General features: G+C 43.6%; 1 protein-coding gene and 1 long non-coding RNA gene across 5 annotated transcripts in view; one reads left to right on the forward strand and one right to left on the reverse strand.

The window, feature by feature from the left end:
• The first annotated feature begins 9 nt into the window (after positions 1 to 9).
• Positions 10 to 4,051, forward strand: LOC308474891. Its single transcript, XR_013985007.1, has 3 exons — positions 10 to 156; positions 2,055 to 2,222; positions 3,829 to 4,051. It is a non-coding gene; the product is annotated as an uncharacterized lncRNA (long non-coding RNA).
• A 7,702-nt stretch (positions 4,052 to 11,753) lies between these two features.
• Positions 11,754 to 25,227, reverse strand: part of FRMPD4 (FERM and PDZ domain containing 4) — a 203,489-nt gene continuing 190,015 nt past the window's right edge. For 3 of the 4 annotated variants that reach the window (XM_081001279.1, XM_081001280.1, XM_081001281.1), the window contains exons 12-17: positions 21,670 to 21,759; positions 21,113 to 21,295; positions 19,635 to 19,773; positions 18,079 to 19,143; positions 16,461 to 17,747; positions 11,754 to 13,673 (exon numbers count right to left, since the gene is read on the reverse strand). In XM_081001279.1, coding sequence (XP_080857405.1) covers positions 12,328 to 13,673; positions 16,461 to 17,747; positions 18,079 to 19,143; positions 19,635 to 19,773; positions 21,113 to 21,295; positions 21,670 to 21,759 — 4,110 coding nt within the window. In that variant the 3' untranslated portion in view covers positions 11,754 to 12,327. Of the gene's footprint in view, positions 13,679 to 16,460; positions 17,748 to 18,078; positions 19,144 to 19,634; positions 19,774 to 21,112; positions 21,296 to 21,669; positions 21,760 to 25,227 lie in introns of all 4 variants that reach the window. The other variant, XM_081001282.1, reaches the window with a different exon arrangement.

The raw sequence follows: 25,227 nt of genomic DNA on the forward strand, positions 1-25,227 counted from the left end.
CGCGCGCCCCCCTGACTCAAGAGGGCGGGGACTGAGTGGGCGGAGCTACCGGGCGAGAAGGACGTTGCTCACGCTGTGAGGTGGTGAGTGCAAGAAGGTTCCTCCAAGCGAGTGTGGGGAAACCAGAGATAAGAATGAAGAGGAGCCAAACTTCCGGTAAAGAGTGAAATAGACTCTTTACCTCTCTGTCGAGGGGAAGCTGCGCTGAACAGGCTGTATATGGTTTACATCGGGCACGGAAGATTTGTCGGGATCATCTCAGATGCGCCTGATCTGGTTTCCGATGGATTCTACTTTTCTTTCTTTCTATCTCTATGGGTGGAGCAGTGCATTGTGGGCTGAAGGGGATTAGGGAAGGCGCAGGGGGAAGGGAAGGGCGCAGAGCGATCCTAATCTCCCCCCCCCCCGGGGAGGGAGCCCCTCTGAACTGCAGGGGATTTCGCTTGTTTAAATTCCCACCCCACCCAGGGTGGCTGAAGTACCAGTAACAGAACAATTCTGCATAGAGCAAGTAAAGCTCCGCCCCAAAATCAAAACACTTAACGTTGAAACCATCTCATCACCTAAAGGTTTTTTGCTATCGCAGGAGCTCTGCCCATGGCTAAGTAGGAGAGACGACTTCTTTTTTAGGACCAACTAAAATGGCACAAAAGAAGTCAGCAAACCTTCAGGCTGTTGTTTTGTGCCATTTTTGGTTGTTGTTTAGTTAAACGACTAAACAACAACAAAAAATGGCACAAAACAAGTCAGCAAACCTTCAGGCTGGGTCACAGTCCAGAGTCATGTGCAAAAGTTATAGTTCTCAGCTTTCTGGCATGGAACATACAGTACAACAGATAACAACTGCCCACTCAAACCACAAAAACAGCTCAATTCCACAATCTGACCCTGCCTGGCCCAAATGGCAAACTGCAGTCTTTGAAGGTGCAGGAGTTGTTAAGCAAAACGTATTCCAGATAGTACTGTAGTACAATAAGCCTGCAACTTATGTGGGGGGTTACATTCCAGGGCTCACGCACCTAAAGCCACAACAATGGGTGCACTAGTGGGTGGGAGTGGCAAAGTAATTTTTCTCAGATGCCTGCAACCTTTTTTTTTTTTTGCCAAGCACATAAAGCTGAATGCACACAGGTTAAATGTGGCAGAGTCCAGCCAGCCGACACAGCCCTTGGATCATCCCAGTCTTGCAAAGTGGCGCAGGGCTGGCAGGGCAGCGTGAGGAGCCAAATGTGCAGCTCCCCCTTAAAAATGTGCCCCGGCATCCCCCCCCCCACTACGCCTCGTCTTCATAAAAACTTCAAACAACTGTCATAATTCCATTACAATCATTTGCTCTTTAAAAGCAAGGCAGGATGAGAATAAAGTTTAAAAATGCCTCCCAGTTTGAGGCAGCATAATTTATTTTGCCTATTCCTCTGCCGTCATACCTGAGACATGCATAACTTGGATGTGAATAGACCCTATAAAAGGGAAAGCTGAGTGTGACACAGGCCTTTAAGTAACACACAAGGCAGCTGCCCCCCAAGCCAGATATTTCTACAAAGCACACACCATAAAGGTAAAGGGACCCCTGATCATTAGGTCCAGACATGACCGACTCTAGGGTTGCGGCGCTCATCTCGCTTTATCAGCCGAGGGAGCCAGTGTACAGCTTCCGAGTCATGTGGCCAGCATGACTAAGCAACTTCTGACGAACCAGAGCAGTGCACAGAAATGCCGTTTACCTTCCCGCCAGAGCGGTACCTATTTATCTACTTGCACTTTGACATGCTTTTGAACAGGAGAACAGGTTGGCAGGAGAGCCAGTGTGGTGTAGTGGTTAAGAGCGGTAGTCTCGTAATCTGGGGAACCGGGTTCGCGTCTCCGCTCCTCCACATGCAGCTGCTGGGTGACCTTGGGCCAGTCACACTTCTTTGAAGTCTCTCAGCCCCACTCACCTCACAGAGTGTTTGTTGTGGGGGAGGAAGGGAAAGGAGAATGTTAGCCGCTTTGAGACTCCTGAAGGGGAGTGAAAGGCGGGATATCAAATCCAAACTCCTCTTCTTCTTCTTCAGGGGCCAAGCAACGGGAGATCACCCCGTCATGGGGATTCGAACCACCGACCTTCTGATCGGCAAGACCTAGGCTCTGTGGTTTAACCCACAGCGCCACCCGTGTCCCTCACCACCTAGCAATAGGTCACTGCCAGAGGCAGCGTGTCTCTGAATTGCTAAAAATTGCAGGTGGGTAGAGTGTTGTTGTGCTCAGGTACTACTTGGAGGGTTCCTCCTGGCATCTGGTTGGCCACTGAGGACAGGATGGTCTAGATGGGTCATTTGGCTAGTCTAGATGGGTCATTTGCCGGATCCAGTAGGGCTTATGTGCTATGCCACTGAGCTATGGGCCCACCTCCCCATTGTTATGTTACAAATTGGGTGCTGCAAACGTGGGCAGAGCACAAGACAATTTTTCTGGGATATACCTTGCCTTCTACTGCTGACCTGCAGCCACATCACATGCATACAAAAGTATGCATACAGTTGTAACTTTACACTGCAAGCCTATATTTGTCTATTCAGAAAAAAGCCCCACTGAATTCAATGGGACCTACTTCTTACCAAGTGTCCTTAGGATTGCAGCCTTAACCAGAATTGTGGTCACATTTCATGTTAGCTAGCAAATATGTTTCAAAAGGAATCAATAAAAAATAGACTAAGAGAAAATATAAATATATAATAGGCAAAAACTATGTTTTTTATCCATCTCATGCCAGGACTAACAATTGCTTTGGGGGAAAAGGGGGAAATGTTACAGACACAACTGAACTGCATGTTCAATTTCCTGCATGTTTCATCGTAATTTTGCAGAGCAAATGACTAGATGTGCATTAACAACAGCTTCTGAAACCAGAAACTCCCCAAAATGATTAGATGAATGGATGTCAGGGAGTTGATCCTCCTCTGTTGGGCCTTTCTTTCCTGTCGCCTGCTGAGAGTCTTATGCTTATCATGTGAATTTTTTTTCTGGAAAGTTTCAAAACTTGTATTGTAAGAGAGAACCTCGTGCTTGTAAACTAATGCATGGATGAATTCACAACATTTCAATAAGTGGGTTTTAAAAACATCTCTATTATAGCCAATTGTGTGCAAGTGAATTAAATAGAAAACAAAAATTTTGGATAGCGTTCTCTCTTTTCTCTCTCAAAAGTTCTGCTTAAAATCTTTGCCAGGAAGTAATCAAAATGTGTCTATTGTGGGGTTATATTATTTTCCAATTGTTATTTAGAGTACGGTGTGGTCCACCAGATATTGTTGGATTCCCAACTCTCATCAGCTCCAGCCAGCATGGCCAAAGCTGATGAATGATACGAGTTGTGGTCCCAGCAACATTTGGCATGCCACAGATACCCAAACCCTCGCTTTAGAGCCAAGACTGGATTAAGGACTTGTGCCGGATGAAGAATGATAGGGGTTCCTATCTTCTGCTTTGTAAATGAGCCTCCTTCAGCTTCATGGGGAAAGAGGAAGGAGGAGCTCACAGCTGCCGTTCACTTTTTCATATTTCTCTCTGGCTGAAGCCCAGACATGCTGGATGGCTGGGAGTCTCAATGGCACCTCTCTGGAGGCTTCACCTGAGGCAGAAACCCTGTCTAGACCCACCCCTCAGCTATGGCTGTGCATTAGGTGTGGGGAGATGGGCTCCACTGAGGGTATAGACTAGGCTGATCTTGGAAGTCAGGCCCTTTAGCTGTTAGCTTTTGCCAGCAAGGGACAAGCATAAAGCAAGTGATGCAGCAGAGCCTGTGCCCAGCATAAATGCTTACAAAACTCCAAATTGCTTTTCTTTCAGAAGGAGCCAGGAAATGGCCTTGGATATATTTGCAAGGGAGAAACAGCAGTAGATGTTAAGCTCCGCCACCACCTGCCTGCTGAATGTCCACCCTCTACATTAACCATCATTCATGTGTTGGGGGGACACACACACATTTTTGCTAGTATAACAATTCTGTCTTTATGTGGAAAACCGTGAGTCACTGCCATTGTATTGTATAAAATAATATTCTTTTAGGAGATGACTGCACTTGCACATTTCATTTTACTTGACATATATACTTTACTTTATATAAGTAGCTGCTAATACAAAATTGATCCTGATACTTGATATCTGTACTGTTCGTACCATCCCTTCAGAGGGTTTAAGCTACTGTTGTTTCCTACTGGTCTTACATCTGCATTTGAAACACTGTGGTTATCCTGTATTCTCATGAAAAACAGAGGTTACTGTCTTGGATGGGAAACAAACATGCTAGTGAACTGCCTCCACTGTTACTGCCAGAAGTTGTTCTACCATCTCAATCATCCCAGGTGAAAGGACTGCAAATTACTGTTGGATTCGCCACAGTAATTGAATGCCAATTACCACTGGTTGGGTGTGAATCTTAAAGCAGCTGGAGCTCCATCCAGTTCCAGTTCTCATAACGTTAGCAGCAAATACGCTCTCAGACTCAATGCCAACACAACACAACACAAGAAGGAGCTAGGTGTTTAAAGAAGCATTTTGTTGTTGTTTAGTCGTTTAGTCGTGTCCGACTCTTCGTGACCCCATGGACCAGAGCACGCCAGGCACTTCTGTCTTCCACTGCCTCCCGCAGTTTGGTCAGACTCATGTTTGTAGCTTCGAAGACACTATCCAACCATCTCGTCCTCTGTCGTCCTCTTCTCCTTGTGCCCTCCATCTTTCCCAACATCAGGGTCTTTTCCAGGGAGTCTTCTCTTCTCATGAGGTGGCCAAAGTATTGGCGCCTCAGCTTCACGATCTGTCCTTCCAGTGAGCACTCAGGGCTGATTTCCTTAATAATGGATAGGTTGGATCTTCTTGCAGTCCATGGGACTCTCAAGAGTCTCCTCCAGCACCATAATTCAAAAGCATCAATTCTTCGGCGATCAGCCTTCTTTATGGTCCAGCTCTCACTTCCATACATCACTACTGGGAAAACCATAGCTTTTACTATACGGACCTTTGTTGGCAAGGTGATGTCTCTACTTTTTAAGATGCTGTCTAGGTTGGTCATTGCTTTCCTCCCAACCTTGTAAATCCCTGCAGCACTCTCTCAGAGGCTGTCTCTTCTGCCTCCCATCATGGAAAAAGCAGGGAAGGAGTAAATTTTACATGTCAAGGTTTCCTCTTTTCATCACAACAAATGGCAGGATAACCCAACAAGCTTTCCCCAAAAATTCTCAAGCACCTCCATTTCTCATTATCCCACTAACCATGTCTGATGCATCGTGATGTGGGTCAGACAAGCGTGCTTTACAACTGGATATGAAAAACTGGTATCAGCATCCTCTCCCGCCCCTGGAAAGTGGCTCTAATATTAGACTAGGAAGCAATTACCTTGAGACAGTGCTTCAGGGGATGTGCATTTAGCCAGGGAAAGGATCAGATGCTCGCCAGTACTTCTCTGCTGTCAGGTTCTCTCAGGAGAGACGACATAGCAATGTGCAGGTGGTTAGTCAGGCTGATCTCACGGGTAAGAGTAAAATGCACAGGGGAAATAAGGACCACAGAAGGCTGGTGCTGTGCCAATAGGTGTATCAAAGGCATTCCAATTAATGTATTTGACTCCAAGCATTCCCACAGCATAACTGGGCAGTTTAATTAGTAATTCAATCCCTAGAAGCATGTGCCACTAGGACTTATTTTATGGTAAGAATGCTGAGGGTTGCCACAACTGGCATGTGACATGCAACTTCCAAGCAAGCCTGAGCCTCTGCACTTTTAAAGAAACTAAACAATGTTTATATTGATATATCAGGTATATCAGGACTGTGTATAATCCATCTTTTTTCCCTTTTTCGTTTTAAAAAGAATTGAGCCAACATTCTCTCTTATTCACGGACGGACAGAAATCTATAATAAAAGTATTTTCATAAGAAACAACTTATCTAGCTCTTAATGTTTATCTTAATGCGTTATGCGTGATTAGATAAATAAGCACTTGTGCTCATAACTGCGTGAAAACTGCCACATCTGTACAATGGAATCATTTCTTTATTATTATTGCTGTCATTTCCTTCATGGAAGACCCGAAGCCTGAATGTGTATTAAGCTTTCAGAGTAAGGCTATAACATGATCTTTAAATGATTTGTGTTAAATGAGTTCTGCATAGTGTGCTAACAAACCTGAAGTATGAATTAGCTCTCCATTTATTCAAATTGTCAGTATGATAGAACTGCTGAAGGTTTTGAAAGTAAAATGTGTGTGTATACCTATATCTATATCTAAAGGTAAAGATACCCCTGATTGTTAGGTCCAGTCATGGATGACTCTGGGGTTGCGCACTCATCTCACTCTATAGGCCGAGGGAGCTGGCATTCGTCCGCAGATAGCTTCCAGGTCATGTGGCCAGCATGACTAAGCCACTTCTGGCGAACCAGAGCAGCACACAGAAACACCATTTACCTTCCCGCCGGAGTGGTACCTATTTATCTACTTGCACTTTGACATGCTTTCGAACTGCTAGGTTGGTAGGAGCTGAGACCGATCAATGGGAGCTCACCCCGTCGCGGGGATTCGAACCGCCGACCTTCTGATTGGCAAGCCCTAGGCTCTGTGGTTTAGACCACAGCGCCACGTGTGTCCGTATATCTATATCTAGCTTCCTTTAAATCTATGGGGCTACTTTCTAAGAAAGCATCTACATGATGTTAGACTCATCTCCCAATCCAAAAGGTTTAAGGAAGGGGTGGTTCTGTGGTTCTCCAGATGCTATCCTCCCCACCCCCAGCTTCCATCAGCCCCAGCTAGCATGGCCAATGGTCAGAGATGATGGAAAGTGGAACATAAATTTAATTGGGAGGAAGAGTGAGATGTACATTTCATAAATGAATAAATTGTCCAGCAACATCTGGGATGCCCCCAGGAGCTCCTTCCCTGGTTTAATGAGTTCCAAAGCATATTAATTCAATGCTACACAGTGGTCTGTTTGGGTATTTCACAGTATAGGGAAACAGTACACGAGTGTTGTGCAGAAAAGAGATAGATTTTGCTCTTGCACAGCTCCATATCAGAGCACCCATATTTGTCCATAGTTGGGATCAGATTTCCACACACAAAATATGAGCATTGCCTGCCAGGAAGATCTACTGTGCAGCATGGGAACTGAGCAAATATATTTTGACCCGAAAACACATTCTTCCAGATTGGTCCACAGAGCGCTGGCTCTGTTGGGCCAGGCAGAAGGACTCTTTCATCTGCAAGTAGGTGTTTTACTGTCCGCAACAGTGGCTAGACCAGCAGCAGAGGGAACTCTAATTGATATTGGCTCATTTAACAGAGCAGGTTCCTTTCCAATTTCTCCCCCAGATGCTATGGTAGTCTCCCTGGAGTTGCTTCTTAAAGAAGACTCCCAAGAGTCTCCCTTTAGCATCATTTCCACCATTGCACTGCGCTAGAAAAGGGGTATATGGGGACCCGGTGGACTCTGGCTCCCAACATTAGAAGTTGTATTTATTATTTATTAAATTTGTATACTGCCCTATATTTCCAGGGAGGTTACAACATAAAGTCACAATATAAAAAACACAAAATACATAATAAAAACAAAAACAACCTAATAACCCCCTTCCCTCCGCAACACCTTATAAAAGGGCATTGGATGTCAATCAGCCAAAGGCCTGGTTAAAGAGGAACGTGTTTGCCTGGTGCCTAAAACTGTATAATGAAGGTGAACCTCTTTGGGGAGAACATTCCACAAATGGGGAGCCACTGCAGAAAAGGCCCATTCTCGTGTTGCCACCCTCTGGACCTCTCATGGAGGAAACACCTGAAGAAGGGCCTCAGAAGATGCTCTCAGGGTCCGGATAGGTTCATATGGAAATAATTAACGCTTTAATCTCCTCTTCCACTCACAACCATCATGTTTGGTAAACTGCATCTTTTAAATAAAACATACCTTTGTTACACGCTTGTATTCTTGGGTTGCCATCTTTAGTAGAGCTATTTTGATGTGAATGAGACCTCTTCCATATAATTGTCGTGATCCCTCCAGAGGCCATCTGCGTGGAAGCAGGTTTCTGTACATGGAACTGTACATTGAAATGAGTATCCTAGGCTGATTCAAAAGCTGGAACTATGAAATACATCATCAGTTGTGCAAGTCAGCTGTTTGGGAGTAAGAGGGGCTGGGATTCTGTCTTCCTCGCTCTCTGCTTCCCGACAAACTGCTGATCGACACACAGTGGTAAGTTATCTGATTGGGTTATACGTACACATAGTTGGACCACAACCAGTGAGATTGGCTTGAAGGTGCAAATGTGATGCTGCAGACCATAGCTTTGTCTTGAATAGTGACTGGAAAATATGCTATGATGTTTTTATCTGTTTGGTTCCACCTCAAGCTACAGAGTTCAGGTTATTAGGTCCAAGAGTTAGGCTAAGTCAGAAATGGACATCTCAGGGGCCACTCAATTCCCCAAACATTGTCTAGGGAGCCAAAGAAATGTGGGATATGCCAACTTCTTCATGGGCTGTCAGGCTCTGTATTAGTGTAATAATGGCTTCTAGCCCGGCCATTACTCCACTCAGCCATAAAGCTTAATAGGAGACACTGCAGCAATAAAAGATTAGAGCCCTCTCTGGGTACAGAATTCTGGTAGACTTTAGGGGCCTGATAAAGTTATTTGAAGACTAGATTGTGGGATAACCGGCCTCATATAACAAACATGCTTAAGCCTAATGAATGCATAAAGGGACTAACACCATACAGTCAGCTGTCCTGCCAGGCTTAGCTCACCTTGGAAGGGACTAGGTTCAAGCCTTTGTTCACTCTCCAGTCTCCCTGAGAAGCTCAGCATGTGAAGAGGGCCACATGGCTCTCACCAGCCACTCCTGAGTTCCTATACCAGTAATTTAGGAACTTTCACCACTGTAACTAAGCCAAGTTTTACTGTCTGTGCACCCTTTTCCGAATGCTGTATGGAAAAGCACATGAATCACACCTTTGGAGAGTTTGTAAGTAAACTGTTTTTAACTTAACAAACGTGTGGTCTTTTTCTGTCCTAGGAGAAGAGGGGAGTTTTGTAACTCACAAGGGCATATTTTAAAGGTCTAACAGCCTATATTTCCACACTCTGCTGCATATTTTGTGATTTAAAATCTCTGCAGGGGTTCTCTCACTAATTAGTATTATTAATTCAATGCACAGTCATACCTTGACTCCTGAACGCCTTGGGAGTCGAACGTTCCCGCTCCCAAACAATCAAAAACCGGAAGTGAGTGTTCCAGTTTTTTAAAAAAAAATGGAAGCCAAATGTCTGGCACAGCTTCTGCTATTGTTTCCGGCACGCCTGTACAATTGGGAACCAATCAGAAGCTGCACCTTGGTTTCTGAACTTTTCAGAAGTTGGACAGACTTCCGGAGCAGATTCTGTTCGACTTCTGAGGTACGTCTGTAAATACTGCCCTTAATGAAAAGATCTCAGGGCGGTGTACAACATTAGAAACATATTACAAAACATAATAGGTAAAGGTAAAGGGACCCCTGACCATTAGGCCCAGTCATAACTGACTCTGGGGTTGCGGCGCTCATCTCGCTTTATTGGCCGAGGGAGCCGGCATACAGCTTCCGGGTCATGTGGCCAGCATGACTAAGCTGCTTCTGGCGAACCAGAGCAGCGCACGGAAACGCCGTTTACCTTCTGCCGGAGCGGTACCTATTTATCTACTTGCGCTTTGACGTGCTTTCGAACTGCTAGGTTGGCAGGAAAAAACATAATAAAATATAATAAAAACATAGTAAAAAGCACACTGACAGACAACCTAATTGTAAAATATTGTAGTACTTGCCCCAAACTTGGATCTTGGCAATCTAGGAATTCTTATTTTATACATATTCTTTCCCTTGAAGCAACATGATTGGGCCCATAAATATCAACTGATCAACTATGGGTATGGCCTAGGTATCTTTAAGCTAATCAGCATCTCTGGGATAAGCCCTCACCCTGCAGCCACACACATGCACAGCAGCCATATTAATTATGGACTTTTGGGGATTGTTAGTTTGACATAATGTACATTTATAGGCTTAATTTGAAAACAAAATTTGCACAAAATGGAAGGCATCCTATTCCTTTTTATATTAAAGCATGATTTAATGGTACTAGAGCTTTTAGTCATGAATGTTCAATGAAATGCAGTTGACTAAGTCTTTGGGAAATTCCTACATGGGAAAACACAAGCAAGATTGATGTGGAAGGCTGGTGACTAAAAGTTGAGCAGTCGTATCTTAGATGTTAGCCTGAGAAGCCTAAAATCTTGAAGACAGATTCTAGCTGTTGAGAAACGCTTGAAAACAGTGTCTGGCATGTACCCAAAGGGCACAAATACCCTTTAGTCAAAAAACTAAGTCTTCTCAATAAATATCTCATTTGTTCCTCAGATAACTGTGTTGACACAGTCTCTGCTGCGTATGTTCTGGGATCAGCTGGAATAACTGCAGATGTTTCTATGCAGCAATGTGCTCTCATCCTCTCTTCTCACCAGTATTAAGCACATGAGTATGTACACTCCACATGGTACACACCGTAGTTTACTAGCATCCTATGGAGAGAGAAAAGACCATTTGTATGAGAGAACCAGTTTAAGTAGGCACTTCAGTTAATGCTGGAAATGGTCCAGATTTACCAAGCTAAAATGGATAAAATAAATGAAGAATGCAATCATATTGTCGTTGATTAATACTTTGCTGCATTACTTGTTCTTCGTGAGCTAGAGATACGCACCATATTGTTCTGAATATTGTTTAGATCTGAGATGGGGAGATGTGTGGTACTTCAGATATTGTTGTTAGACTCCAACTTCCATCAGCCTGAGCCAACATGGACAATTGTCAGGCTGATGGAAGTTGTAGTCTAGCAATGATTGGAGGACCAAAGGTTTCCCTTCATGTACACTGATATGTTCCCAAGCTTTATAGGTAATCACTGATTACTACAAGTCTGAAATGTTCATAGGAAAACTGATGGGCCAGGAAATTACAAGTTGGTTATATGACATCCTTTCAAAGCTCAAATATTGACCTATTTGAGCAAAGAGCAGAGCAGGAAAACACCACAAATCACCAAGTGCATAAAGTAACAGAAGATGATACAAAGGAGTAAGAAGACTAGGAGATGCCTTAAAAAGCCGATATATAGAACTCAAGTCACTCTGTTCAAACTGTCCAGGAAGCTATTTCATGTACAGAGCTACCTGTGGCAAGATTGCTTTTGATTCTGTTTTCAAAGGGTTGGGTGTCTTAGATCCTCTTGGGATTCAATTGAAAGTGTTCCCCACACACCAGCTTTCGTGACACACCATCTTGACATGGCAGACTAACCAAAAGAACTTTGAGCAAGTGCTTCAAGCCAGTGTTGAAAAAAGACTCAGTGAGAAGCTGCGTGTAGATGTGGATATAATATAAAGCCAAGCTGCCCTTTATTTTCATAGGAGGAATTGCTACCAGGGAGGGTGTGTGTGGAGAGACAGTGGGGCAAGCTTTTCTACCTGTTCTAAAGCAGCCCCTTTTACAGGGAACCTTATAAAAAAGCTGCTGTCTGGAATGTAACTTAAGGGGAGTAAACATCTCTCCCCCCCCCCCGAATGTCATAAGCTGCATTTACATGTTTGAATTTTGTATTTGCGTTAAACATTTGGGAGCAGTCCTGCAGGCCTTTTTGATTGAGCAGTGGCACAGAAATAAACTACCAATGTAACAGATGCATCAAGCAAGCAGTATGAACAAAAGAGTAATTTATTATGCGCATATATATACACATATGTATATATATATTTTTATATATATATAATCTCTATTCAGTCACAATAGTCTCTGGGTTTTAAAATGTATTTTTGCTATATTCAATGCTTTAAAAATTATAATTCAAACATTAAATACTGTTATATACATTATGATTCAATTTCTTAGTTCTAACCATGAACAGTATAGTTCCCAAGTATAAACCTGGAGGGGGAAAGGAAGTAAATCCTCTAGCATTACAGTCTTAAGAAATTAAGAACAAACACCTGTAGATTTGACTATGGAAAAAGTCAAACTTCCAAATGCTTTTATATAGTTTATCCTTCAAAAAGAAAGAAAGAAAGAAAGAAAGAGGAGGATAGAACTGGTCAGAAGTCCCATAGTTGTTGTTGTTTTTTAAATCTCATACCTATTTTATATAAAATAACAAAATATACAGAGAGAGCGTCAAGGTTTGTTTGTTTTAAACATTATTTCATACACGTACAAGTAAATAAAAGGTTTTTTTAATGTATGGCTTTGCAAAGGTAGATTATGAAGTGACTTCTGTTTATTTATTTAAAAGCATTTTAAGAGAACGTGTTAGTGTGCTTACGATAGTGGCCATGGTGGTCGAATTACGAGCCAAGAGTTTAATGCTAGAGTTACCGGAGGTCTTACCAGACACTGCTTCCGCAGCTTTTAGAAGACAAATGTAGTTTATTACAACCTCATCTATTTTAGCTACAATTTCCTCCTGCTGTGTTTCAGAGTTCATGATTTTAACTAAACGCATGCAGGCTTCTGTTAAGCAACAGAGTACTTGAAAGCTGGAAGTCATAGCTACAAGCATTTCCTCTGGGCTTTTTTCAGCCATGGCCATTTTCCTGCAGGCACTTCCCAACTGTCTCGATTCTACAGATAACAGTTGTTTATACTGAGAAAGTTTAAGGTCATATGCTTCTGAATGATCCTCCCTCTTCCCCATACACGATCGGACCAAACAGAGGAGCTCATTGGCATCTTTTTGTGCTGCAAGAAATCCATCAGGCACTGCATAATTCTTCTCCTTCATTATGCCGAGTCTCGCTATTCGTGCATCGAAGGACATGTCGCTGAGATTCCTATTGGTTTGACCATCCTGGTCTCCGCGAGTGCTCTTGCTGCTTGGGCTGCTTTCGGCATCGCTGCCAGTCTTTGTGCCCTCCTTCCCATTCTCCTCACTTTCAATGGAAGGAGGCCGAGGGGACAGTTCTGCTACCTGGCACTGTATCTCGGGACGATAGAGGAACGAGAGCCGGGCGCCACCTCTGTGTTCATCTTCATCCTCGTCCTCTTCGGCATTTCCTCTCGCTAGGAAACAATAACTAAAGGGGCCGCGGCACTTCCAATTGCTGGCATCCAGCTTTCGTAAGGGCAACGTTCTGTACTGCTTGGACTCCTTCCGGATGGCATTCAAGACAGGAGATCTCTTGCTGCCCATGCTGCTGACATTCACAGAGCTCTGGGAATAACTTTTTGATAACGTTTTGCCCAGAGGAAGTTCTCCTCTTTTTTCCGATTTTGTTGAGCCACCTGCTTCAGCGATGTCTGTACATAACACACTGACTGGGGCTTTCTTCTTCCCGAGAAACGTCTCGAGGCTTGTCGATTCTGCAGTGACGCTGCTGCTTCGTCGCAGAACTTTCCTGTTGTGCGGCATCTTGAGGCTTCCCCCCATCATCTCATATGGCCATAAACTAACCGCTACCCCACCTGACTGGTTGACTTTGGGAACATCAAAAGAGTCTTGGTTTCGACTTGGCACCTTTGATTCTGAGTGAATGTGGGATGATAGCGTGATGGAATCAGCTCTGGGCTGGTTAGGAAAAGCTGAAGACATGCTTCCTTGTCTTCCAGTCACAGGCTCTGTGAAAGCTACACTAGGGGGAGTAGAAGAACAAAGGGAATAATTAAGCATCGCCTCAAAAAGCCATTTAGTGGCCAAGCATTTCAAACGTATAGTCTTAACTGTTGCTTTGGAAATTTTAAAAAGGAAAGGTTTAATATTCCGAATACACATTTTTCAGACCCCACATGCAATCACAAATCTTTCAGGAGATGTGCAGTTCATCAAAACAAAAATTAAAAAAAAGATCTTTACATCAGTCATAGAATTATAGAATTGTAGAGTTGGAAGGGACCCTTAGGATCATCTAATTTAACGCCCTGCAGTGCAGGAATATGCAGCTGCCCCATACAGGGCTTGAACCTGCAACGTTGGTGCTATCAGCACCATGCCCTAAACAACTGAGCTAACAGTTCCTTCCATATGTTATTAGTTAACTCTGATGAAGAAGACAGATATAGGCTGGATCTACACTGATCTTAAAAAAAGCTAAGAAAAAAGTCATATACAGTGGTACCTCGGTTTTCGAACGTCTCTGTTGACAAACATTTCAGTTTCTGAATGAAGTAAACCCAGAAGTAAATGCTTCGGTTTTCGAACACGCCTCGGAAGTTGAACATGCCATGCGGCTTCCGCTGAGTGCAAGATCCTGAGGCCTAGCTGTTGGCTATTGAGTTTTCGGACATTTCAGAACTCAAATGGTCTTCCGGAACAGATTACGTTCAAAAACTGAGTTACCACTATAGCTCTCAATGCAATTTTCCATTTACTGCTGTACATTTTTAGAACTCATTTATAATGTTTTAACTCACCAGTATAGATTAGTCTATGGTGTAAAAAGAGAAAACGCACCACCTCCGCTGTGAAGCTGCCTCACAGTTTGAAGTGCACTTGTCATAGGAGTGACGAATTGAATGCTTGTTTAGCTGTTGGTTTTGTCCTTTCCTCTGCTTGAAGGATGACCCCCGCCCCCTGACTTTAGGAATCAGCATACATGTTACTCTGTTCATTCAATGTCTTGCTCCATTCTCAGAACTACAGTTCCAGGAGTTTCATGTGAAGAAGGATTGATTGTGAAACCAGCTGGGAACTGCAGCTCCATGAGGAGAAATAGGGGTTTCCTAACAACTCTCAGCACCCTTAGCAAATCATATTTCCAGGATTCTCAGGAAGGGGGGGGGGAGCTATGGTTTTTAAAGTGGCATAAATGGATGATGCAGATGAAGCCTTTAAGGAAAAAGCAAACTTTCAGGAGAAAAAACACTAAACAGCATGCATGACATGGTTTGGGTTTCAGGCAGGACTTAATCAATGCAGTAACATCTCCAGCTCTGGCCAATAGAGGAAGGAACTGCAAGGAAAGAACATTGCCAAATAATAAAAAAAGCTTTGTGGCTCTAATAGGCCTGAATGGGAGCTTCTGCAATCCTATACACACTCACCTAGGAGTGAATCCAATTCTGCTCAATGGGGTTAATTCTGAGTAGGCATGTGCAGGATTGCAGAGTTAGAGGCTTGTTAATACTGCCTGCCGGCACACTTTTGCCTTCTTCCTCCCTATCTTGCTTTGCTTTCCCTACCCACGGTCGGCCAGGTCTAACTGGTACCTCAACCTCCCTTCAGTTGGTCTCTGGGTTCCTGCTACAGCCTCTCATTTCAGTATTTCCAATCCAAAATATTCTTCTGAAGAGTTTGATTTTTTTATTTGTGGGGCTTGATCCCCCACTTCTGAGGAAATCAGACAAATGTGCATGTGGCCCAAAGCAGATATGCACAAAGTCTACACTCCACTGTACAGGTGGGATTTCTAGAGTAGCGACTGTGTGAAACCATGCTAAGGCCACACTCTTAACACTTGAAGTACTGTCAGGGCTCTGAGGAGTGGGGGGGGGGGGAGAGATAGCGGGGCCAGAGGTTGATCCAGGAGCCCTATATATACCTGAAGGAGCATCTCCACCCCATTGTTTATCCTGGACTGAGGTCCAGCTCCGAGGGTGTTCTGGTGTTTCTCTCATTGCTAGAAGTGAAGTTACAGGGAACCAGGCAGAGGGCCTTCTTGGTAGTGGCACCCTCCCTGTGGAACACCCTCCCTTCAGATGTCAAGGAGAAAAAGAATTGCACAACTTTTAGATGACACCTGAAAGCAGCCCTGTATTGAGAAGTTTTTAATGTTTGATGTTTTATTATGTTTTTGTATGTGTTGGAAACCACTCAGAGTGGCTAGAGCAACTTAGTCAGGGTGGGATATCAATAATAAAATTATTATTATTATTATAAAGGGGTAATGATTTATGGGATGTTGTGCCCCCCATGAGGCAGGAGCCAGAGATGGAAGATGGGGAAGGGTCTGAGCAGTCAGAGATGGGGGAGGAAGGACAGGACATGTCAGAAGTGGATGGAGAGATGGCGCCTGAAGGGAGGGGCTAGCAGAATCCTCTCCCCTGCTGTCCCCCAGGACCAGGAGGGCCTTAAAAAGGCAGACACAGTGACATTTCCGAGGAGGAGAAGTCGCAGGTTGCTTGTGCTCTTGCCATCAGACAAAGGTACTTACGTTTGCATGCAGGCATGGTCCCATCATTGCTCCAACTCAGAGCGCAAGCCTGCAAAGGGGTGCCAGCTACCTAGCTACCAGGAGCAGGTGTGTGCATGTTTAGTGTGCTTCAGGAGCTACTGTTAAGTTTGTGCTGGTTGTTTGCCCTTCTTGGGCTGTGTGTGCTCTGGACAGTCACTTCATTTTTTATTTTATTTTAACGGTTTAAAAAATGCTGCCCATGTCTCTTACACACATTCAGATTAACACTTTGGTGCTGCCGTACCTGTAGTTTCTTTAATCTTGGGGATCCTGTGACATCCATCTCTCAACGTGCCGAAGAGTGGGTCAGCGGAATTGACTGTGGGATGCATAACAGGCACTGCCATTCTGTGGCACACAGTTTCAGGCTGCTGGTGCAGCTCCTTGTATGTTGCTCCGTGGCTGGAGAGCATGGCGGCTCTTTCGTCTGCCGGAATAATGTAGCTGAGGCCCTTTCCTGCCGAGTCAGGGAGAATGTGCTTCGCGTCCGAGGTGCAAAGAGGAGATTCGACCGGGGTTCCGCACGTGCTGCTGCCTGTACTGCACCCTGCATCCACTGAGGAGCACTGCGAGCTTTGCAGAGAAAAGTGGCCTTCGCTCTGCAGGGATGACATGCGCTTAGCTAGGTGATACTCACACAATCTAGTCATGCTCTGCTCTGCTTCCGGAAGCTTTGGGAGGTGGCCATCGGCAGGTGAATTAGCATCTTCGGAGTCATTGCGCTCCTTGGGCGAAGAGAGAGTAGTCACATCTGAAACAAAATGTTCATCTGGCCCATGCCCTAAAGCCCCACTAGGGCTAATCTCAGGGTGCATTTCGTCTTTACAGTCCACCTCTGTTTTCCCAAGGCTTGAAACTCTCGGAACTGCCTTTCCATTCACCGTTTCTGAATTTGGCTTCTCTGCCGCTCCCTCATCCAAAGCAGCATACCTTCTTTGGCCATCCTTGCGAAAGGCAGTTCTTTCCACATTAAAAGTGCTTATGCGCTGACTCTCTCTTGAGGAGAGAGTGCTGACTTTGCCCTTTTGCTCATCGGCTTCTGTCTTTTTAGCCCCCGGCTGTTTTTTCATAACAACATTGCCATCAGGGGTTGCTTTCCCTTCCCCTTCGGCCACCTTATTTTTCCGTTTCGTAGTGCAAGAATATATCACGGACCCCATGTGCAGCTTGCTGAAATATTCAGTAACAGACTTTGTTTCCATGGTTTCCGGTTCCATCTCCATGTTGTCTGAATGGAGAATCTGCTTGGAAGGCACAACTTTTGACTGTAGCTCTGCAACTTGCTGATTGGCTGAGGACTGTACGGATTTCAGCAGCAGCCCTCCTGCCTGGCTCTTGGTGATGGAGAATTCACCCTGCTGCTCCACAAGCGGTTGATAACCTTCGTTAGTGGGCAAAAACAGGCGCGTGGCGTTTTCAGACAGTTTCTGTGCTGTGGCCAATTCAGAAGTTTCAGTCATTTCGGAAGAGTTAGTCTCATTGCCAGAATCTGAGGATGATTCGGGGCTATATGCTCTCAAGATGGCTACACCTGCATGCCGTAAAAAATAAGAGCCAGTTAATGAAATCACGTCAGGCACTTCAATATACCGATAAGGGGGAAAAATATGGATTGTTTTAAGTTTTTTAAAAAATGGTTCTAGCATACTGACTCACATATTGCATAGTTTCCAAGAAAGGCAACTTAACATTATGGTAGCTCTATCACATGGAATGTGTAGGTGATGGAGGAAAAACAAAAACGAAAAATAATAATGAAATGTTTCCAAAAAAATGGGCTAATGATGAAAAGGCTAAATGGTGAAAATGGATGAAATGGTATGGTTTGTTTCAGTGAATAAACGTAACAGTGGTGTAAGAACCTGAGTTGTCATTCGTCTGTTGTTCCTCTGAAGCAGCCAAGGCCTCCAGTGCTTGGAGAGTAGAAACCACAGCATCATCCAGACCCTTTTCAGATTTCCCTTCAGTATTTGTAGGAACAGCATCAATAAGCGACACTGGAATATCATCACTCCCTGCATTATTAGTCTCTTCCTTGTCCTCTCCGTACTGCACTGTGTGATTCTGAGAGTCTTCTTCGTCCGAGCTATCCCTGAATCCAGGTGGTGGAGCCGCAATGGCCATGTTCAGAGAATGCAAGAGGAAGTCGTCTTCATTGTCATCCCCTTCCGGAGGTGGGAGCGATGTCAAGTCAATGATGTCATCACTGGAGCCCGAAAGGCTGAGAAGAGCAGGCCTGTTGATCTCTCCCACCATCATGTCTTCCTCACAGCTGACGTCGTCCTCATCTTCAGCATCGTCTGTGTTCTCTGCATAGCAAATGTCATGCAGCAAGGGCTCCTCTATTCCTTCCGCAGCTCCAAATATTTTGCCATCGTTCAAACCTGCATAAACGGAATTTGCAGCAAACTGAATGCTTTCAGCGTCAGGGGACAACTCCAAACTCTTGATGTCGTTGGCATGGCTTATATAAAGAGCTCTCTGCTTTTCCAGTGCTTCTGGACTTTCATCCAATAGTCTTTCATAGCCAAGGGTTTGGGGGTTAATGCCATCCAAACTGTGATCTCCAAAAATAAAGGATACTTTTGCAGCTCTCGGAGATCCCTGCGTTTTCTTGTTTGATTCTATTCCTCCTGAGTATGACAGTGCAGATTGCTGGTTTAAATTTTGGTTCTCTTCTTCTGCCTCTGCAGAGTCCTCTTGTTTGGCCAGCTGCTGATCAAGGACACTAGAATTATAAACACTCTCTATGTACAAGTGCCTGTGTTCTTTTGGGCAGAAAGTGCTGTCATTAGCATCTGCGGTTTTTTGTCTCGAGTCTATATACATGTGCACCTCCTGCTCTCCTTCCGCTGGGAATGTTGTCGTTTTCGCTACACAGTTCCACTCGGGTCCATGGAGGTTATGCTTCCCCTTAGTTTCAGTCCCTAAAAAATGGAACGGGGGGTAGAGAGGAAAGGCGAATTATCAAATCAATTTATTCTATCTCACCTACTTCAGATTAGATTGCTATTCCTAAACAACCATGTTTTAAGATTGATCCTTTCCATATAACCTTGAAATAAGTTTCTAACAGTTGCCTATTCTTAGGCTATTCCTTACTTCTCAAGAAGTCACACACTGAATTCTTATTGTGAGAATAAATAAAAAAACTCAACCCATTTTGATTGCATATCCTAACAAGCAGACTGAATAATTCTACTTGGGTTGGTTGACACCCCGATACCGATAAGGGAATTTATATGGCTCTGAAGTCACTTTCAAGTTCAGCATGTCACCTGCAAATCGGATTTGCCAAAATACATACTTTTGCTTTCCTAGAAGGTCTCTGCTGACTGAAAGCAAAACTTACCTGAAAGGTAAACTGGTACATCATTTTGTATGTCTGTGTATTCATCACATGATAAGTATACATTACCTGCTTCACGGCTTCCACTATTTTTCTTGCAGGCCATGTTAAATATTGAACGCCTGGAATCAACTAAAAGTCTATAATATCCAGCGGTTAAACAGGCAAGATTCATGGCATCTGACGATTCCATTAGCAAAGTGATTGGCTAAGGGAAAGAGGGGGAAAAGGACAGCAAAGTCAAGGCTATAATCTCTGGTGGGGTGCCAGGTTTAGAGCACAAATTGGTTTGTTTGTTTTTTAAAAAAAGAAAAATAGTAAGAAAATATTCTAGAGGGAATTAAATTGATAGTATGATCCTAACCAAGCTTAACCACAAGCAATTCCCACTAAGTTGAATGGGATTTCCATGAATTTTAGAGAGGCATCCTTATATGTCAGACCCACCCCTGCCACACACTCTGTGTCTTCCAGGCACAACATATCTTGTGATCTTGACTTCCATGTCTTATAACATCAAAATAATAGCAGTAGAAGGTGAAAAGACTTAAAAGGTGTTCCAGAATGGACACTTGAAATTATGAATGTTCATTTTTTTTTAGGTGGAACTGCCAATTGAGGCAACTGAGATCTGTTTTCTTAAGACCCCACCCCACCCCCCAATTATTGGTCCAGGACCATTGTGGACTGTGTTTTCTTCTGTCCCAGTTATCAGGGGATAAGCTATAGAGATAAATTGAGACAAATTCAGGCCATGCATCAATTCCTTTAATTAAGAATCTCACACCTAACTACCCTATAACTGTATATGCGACTGGATGCTTTTAGAAACCTACCACAGTTCAGTATTTTGCTAACTTTTGACTCTGTGCCATTCTCAGCATGTAAAATATTAGCTCATATGAAAAACACATTTTCTGCTCGCTTTTGGTCAAAAAGTTTCACTTCAAAACGGTCACTATTTTATGCTGAATGACAAGAGTTTTGGGATACAGCCACTCAGAACTGTCTTGGGGGGAAAATAGCACAAGTTAACAAAATATGGTGAATTCTTAGTTTGGTGGTTTAGAAAGAGCAAGGCTGCATTTTATTTTTCAATGTTTGAAAAAGGGTTTGTTGATATTTATTTTTCTGAGGAGATGTGCCGAGGTTAATGTTTCCCAAATGCTTTCAAAATCCATCGGAACATTATGCAAATAAATGGTTGCTGGTCACTTATTTCACAAAAGAAGTACTGAGACTGAAAATAAACATTAAAAAGCAGAGAAAAACAAATATTCTTCAAAATAATAATTGTAATTATGGTACTTCTAATCAGAGAATAAAGTTCACACTAAGCTTGTTTACAACTACATAGTGAGCTTTGACAGTAACTAAGATTATTATCCCAAGGTACGACAAGAAAATGAAAAGAAAGGCTAATTGAACTAGACCTGATGCTGAATTTGATGGATCACCAAATTTAAAGGGATAATTGAACTCTCCTTTTTTATTCTTACGATGCAGAGCTGAGAGTCTTACTGAAACAATTGTGACATTCAACTTACTTTTACATCTAGCACATGAAGCTCAACTCGAACAATAGTTTCATCTTCTGTAAACATCTCAATTCTGTTCACGTGGCTGAAATCTGCCAGCAGAGCTACCAGATTTGTTTTGGTGTTTATTACGTGGCTGATACCATATCGTGGCCCCACTAACAGTGTCACCTCGGAACGTTTTTCACCCTGCTGCAACACAGGAAGCAAAAAGAGAAGGGGTTTTCACAAAGCAAGGAAATACATGTGAATTTAAATAAGTTTACCTCCACTTAAATCAACATTATGCATCAAATCCACAATATCTATAACTTAACCAGCTAGGTTGTGGATCCTCACAGAAAATAATTTTGCAAGATTTTCATCAGTGTATATACTTGGTACTAAGGGATGAAAAATCTATTTAAAAAGTACCTGATTGAAATGAGCCTGCTGGAAGCTGTACTAAAGCTATTGCATGATTTGGCTCAATATTACTTGTGAAGCAAATGATTAATTGTCTCATTAATTAGCCACTTGCAGAATACTCAGCAAACATTAAAAAATGATGGTGAGGGAAAGCCTACCAATAACGTTGCTTTGAATACACGGCCCCCGTAAAGCCGTAGATCACTGAGGAACTTGAGATAGTGTACCTTGGCTTGCAGAGCAGAAAGCTGAAGATAAAGAGAGAAAACAATCAAATGACCATAGGAGTTAGGCACAATGGTGACTATAATTCACTATAATTATATTACACACCCCAGGCAAGCTGTTAATAAGGAATTCTCAAAGCCCATAGGTAAGCCATTCTTTAGAGAACTTCCTAAGGGCAGAAATTACTTTTAGATCTTGAAATTAGAAGTCTTATTTCATCCAGTCAGATGTAGTTCAAACCATATCGGCAGCAGTGCTTGAGAACTGATCTAGAAATGATCTAGTGCAAGACAGACCTAAATGACTCATTGAAGGATTTCGGAGGTAGAACACAGCATTCCATATAGTCAAAACTAGCCCCCTTTGTGAAAAGTTTTAGAGTAGCAATATACCAGATTTTTAAAACCACGTGGTGGCAACAATTCCCCAAATGTCTACTGATTAATCCCTCTGTGAGTATGTCTCATTGCTACATGTGTTATGTGGACTGGATGAAGCTCATAGCTACCATACTTTACCATGTATAAGACTAGGTTTTTTAAATTCAAAAATAATAGTGGGTATGGGTGACGGGTGATTGTTTGCAGCTGCGAGCTGCAGATTGTCATTGGTGATTTGTATTGGCTGTGGGAAATGGGTGTGTGATTGGTTGCTGCATCAAGAGCTGCTGAGGATTGGCTGCCGCTGTGGCAATTTCGCTTGCTATTTACTTTTGCTGTTGGTGATTGGGCAGATGCTTGTAGCAGATGCGAGCGATTGCAAGCATCGGGTTAGTGATTTACTGCATTCCCCCCCCCCAAAAAATGGAGATCCCCCCAAACAGGGGGCATCTTATACACGGAAAAGTATGGTACTTTTTTTTTTTAATGTTATCCACAGTTATAAAGAAAAGCCTGATACTGAGTCTTGAACTGCATCAGCTATAGCAACTCGAGGAAACTGAGGTATAGCTGTGTTTCACCTCTCCTCTGATGCTTCCACAGATCCTTTTAACCACCTCATAACTTTCTGCTAGCACCACAGTAATAAAGTGGAAGGGATTGTTCACACGGGCCTTAAGATGCCATACAACCATATCCTTTAATATGGGACCTTTTCTTCCAATACTACAGTGGTGCCCCGCAAGACGAATGCCTCGCAAGACGGAAAACTCGCTAGACGAAAGAGTTTTCCGTTTTGGAGGTGCTTCGCAAAACAAATCTCCTATGGGCTTGCTTCGCAAGACGAAAATGTCTTGCGAGTTCCTGCGTTTTTTTTTTTCCTTCCCCCCCCCCCCTTTTTCTAAGCCGGTAAGCCGCTTATCTGCTTATCCGATAAGCTGATAAGCCGCTAAAAGCCGCTAAAAGTCACTAAAAGCTGCTAATAGCGCTAATCCGCTAATCCGTCAATGGGCTTGCTTCGCAAGACGAAAAAACCGCTAGACGAAGAGACTCACAGAACGGATTCTTTTCGTCTTGCGAGGCACCACTGTATTGGAATATCTCAGTGCAGAATGAGATGCCTCTACCCAGCGGAATGAAGGTCTTAAGACACTTTTTCAGTAGCCTTAGGTACCTTTTAAATAGTGCCACAGACACTACTTTATTGTGGTTCCATCCCACAGTGCTGTTGTAATGTTTAAAAGTCTTTAGATTGTGTAGATAGGGTCAAATGTGTCAGTCTCTCCCACTGAATTAGCACCACACTGAGGAAAGACTGTGGGTCTTTAAAATTATAGCAGCAGCGTGAGGTGAAACCACAGAAAGGTGCCTTCCACTGCATGAAGAGGAAGAAGAAGAGTTTGGATTTGATATCCCGCTTTATCACTACCCGAAGGAGTCTCAAAGCAGCTAACATTCTCCTTTCCCTTCCTCCCCCACAACAAACACTCTGTGAGGTGAGTGGGGCTGAGAGACTTCAGACAAGTGTGACTGGCCCAAGGTCACCCAGCACCTGCATGTGGAGGAGCGGGGACATGAACCCGGTTCACCAGATTACGAGTCCACCACTCTTAACCACTACACCACACCGGCTCTCTAGCTGTAGTTGAAACCTGTAGCTCTCTAGCTGTAGTTGGAGTCCAACTCCTATTAGCCCTGGTGAGGAATTATGAAAGTTGAAGTCCAACAACATCTGGTGGGCCACAGATTCCTCCACTGAGAAGTTCCTTGACTGATGAAGGAACTGATAATGGACAGTCACATGCTGGCTACTGGTGTGATTTACAAATGAGGCATAATCAAGTGATTTCCCCACTCCTCAGAAGCCAGAATAAGTAGACTGGCAAGAAGGGCTGAGGGGTGTGTGCTCTCTGCCCCCATCATGATATTATATTTTGCCCACAGGAATATCAAGATGGTGGTAGGTGCCACATCTGCTTCACATGGTGTCTGCCTTTTCAATGCCAGGTTGAGCCCTGGTGCCTACCCCCACTACTGCCCACCTTTTCTCTACCCCTTGGTAATCTTACCAGAGGAGAAGCAGGTATTAGTGGGAAATGGCAGGGATCGGGTGCATTATTCAGCCCAACACTTAGAACATCTGGTCTAAGTGGCTACAAGTGCCATATTTATTTTAGACCTGAAGGAGCATCTCCACCCCCATCGCTCAGCCCGGACACTGAGGTCCAGCTTTGAAATTCGTCTGGTAGTTCCCTCACTGCAAGAAGTGAAGTTACAGGGAGCCAGGCAGAGGGCCTTCTCGGAAGTGGCACCCGCACTGTGGAATGCCCTCCCATCAGATGTCAAGGAGATAAGCAACTATATGACTTTTAGAAGACGTCTGAAGGTAGCCCTGTATAGGGAAGCTTTTAATGTTTGATGTTTATTGTGTTTTTATATTCTGTTGGAAGCCGCCTAGAGTGACTGGGGCAACCCAGTCAGATGGGTGGCATAGAAATAATAACAATAACAATAATTACTGCTGCTGCTACTATTTTCCCTTCCTCATCCTCTGGGTGCCCATGTAGCAGAGGCATTCTGGGAAAATGAAGATGGCAGTAGTTCCTTGCATCTTCATCAAATGCATCACTTCACAGCACAAGGTTATGTGCTGCCCCAGCAAATGTCAGTAACCAGCATCAGCCCTCTATGCTAGCTGCTGACTCTGGGCCCTGATCATAAGAATTAAATTAACACATGTGTGTGTGTGTGTGTGTGTGTGTGTGTGTGTTTTAAAAAACCCTGTGTTCTAATCCCCCCATATTTTGCCAAACTGGGTGTTCAAAGTGGTCCAAAAATATAGGACACGATCTAGTCTAACAGATGCATTTTAAAGCCTAATAATTTCAGGAGGAGAGAGCTAAGTATGTACTTAAGTCTCACATGGCAATTGAATTAATGGAACTTAAAATTGCTTCCGTTCAGCTGAACTGTGTCTTAAAAGTATGAATAAAATTTCAAATGTATCCAATGTGATGTGCATCTCAAGGAGCCATGCCCATTAATGCCAAAGGCAGATCAATGGACCGGGATATTTCACTCACAGAAATGAATGTATGGCATGGTCAA

This window comes from Podarcis pityusensis (genome assembly GCF_964106645.2).
Source record: "Podarcis pityusensis genome assembly, chromosome: 4".
Lineage (NCBI taxonomy): Eukaryota > Metazoa > Chordata > Lepidosauria > Squamata > Lacertidae > Podarcis > Podarcis pityusensis.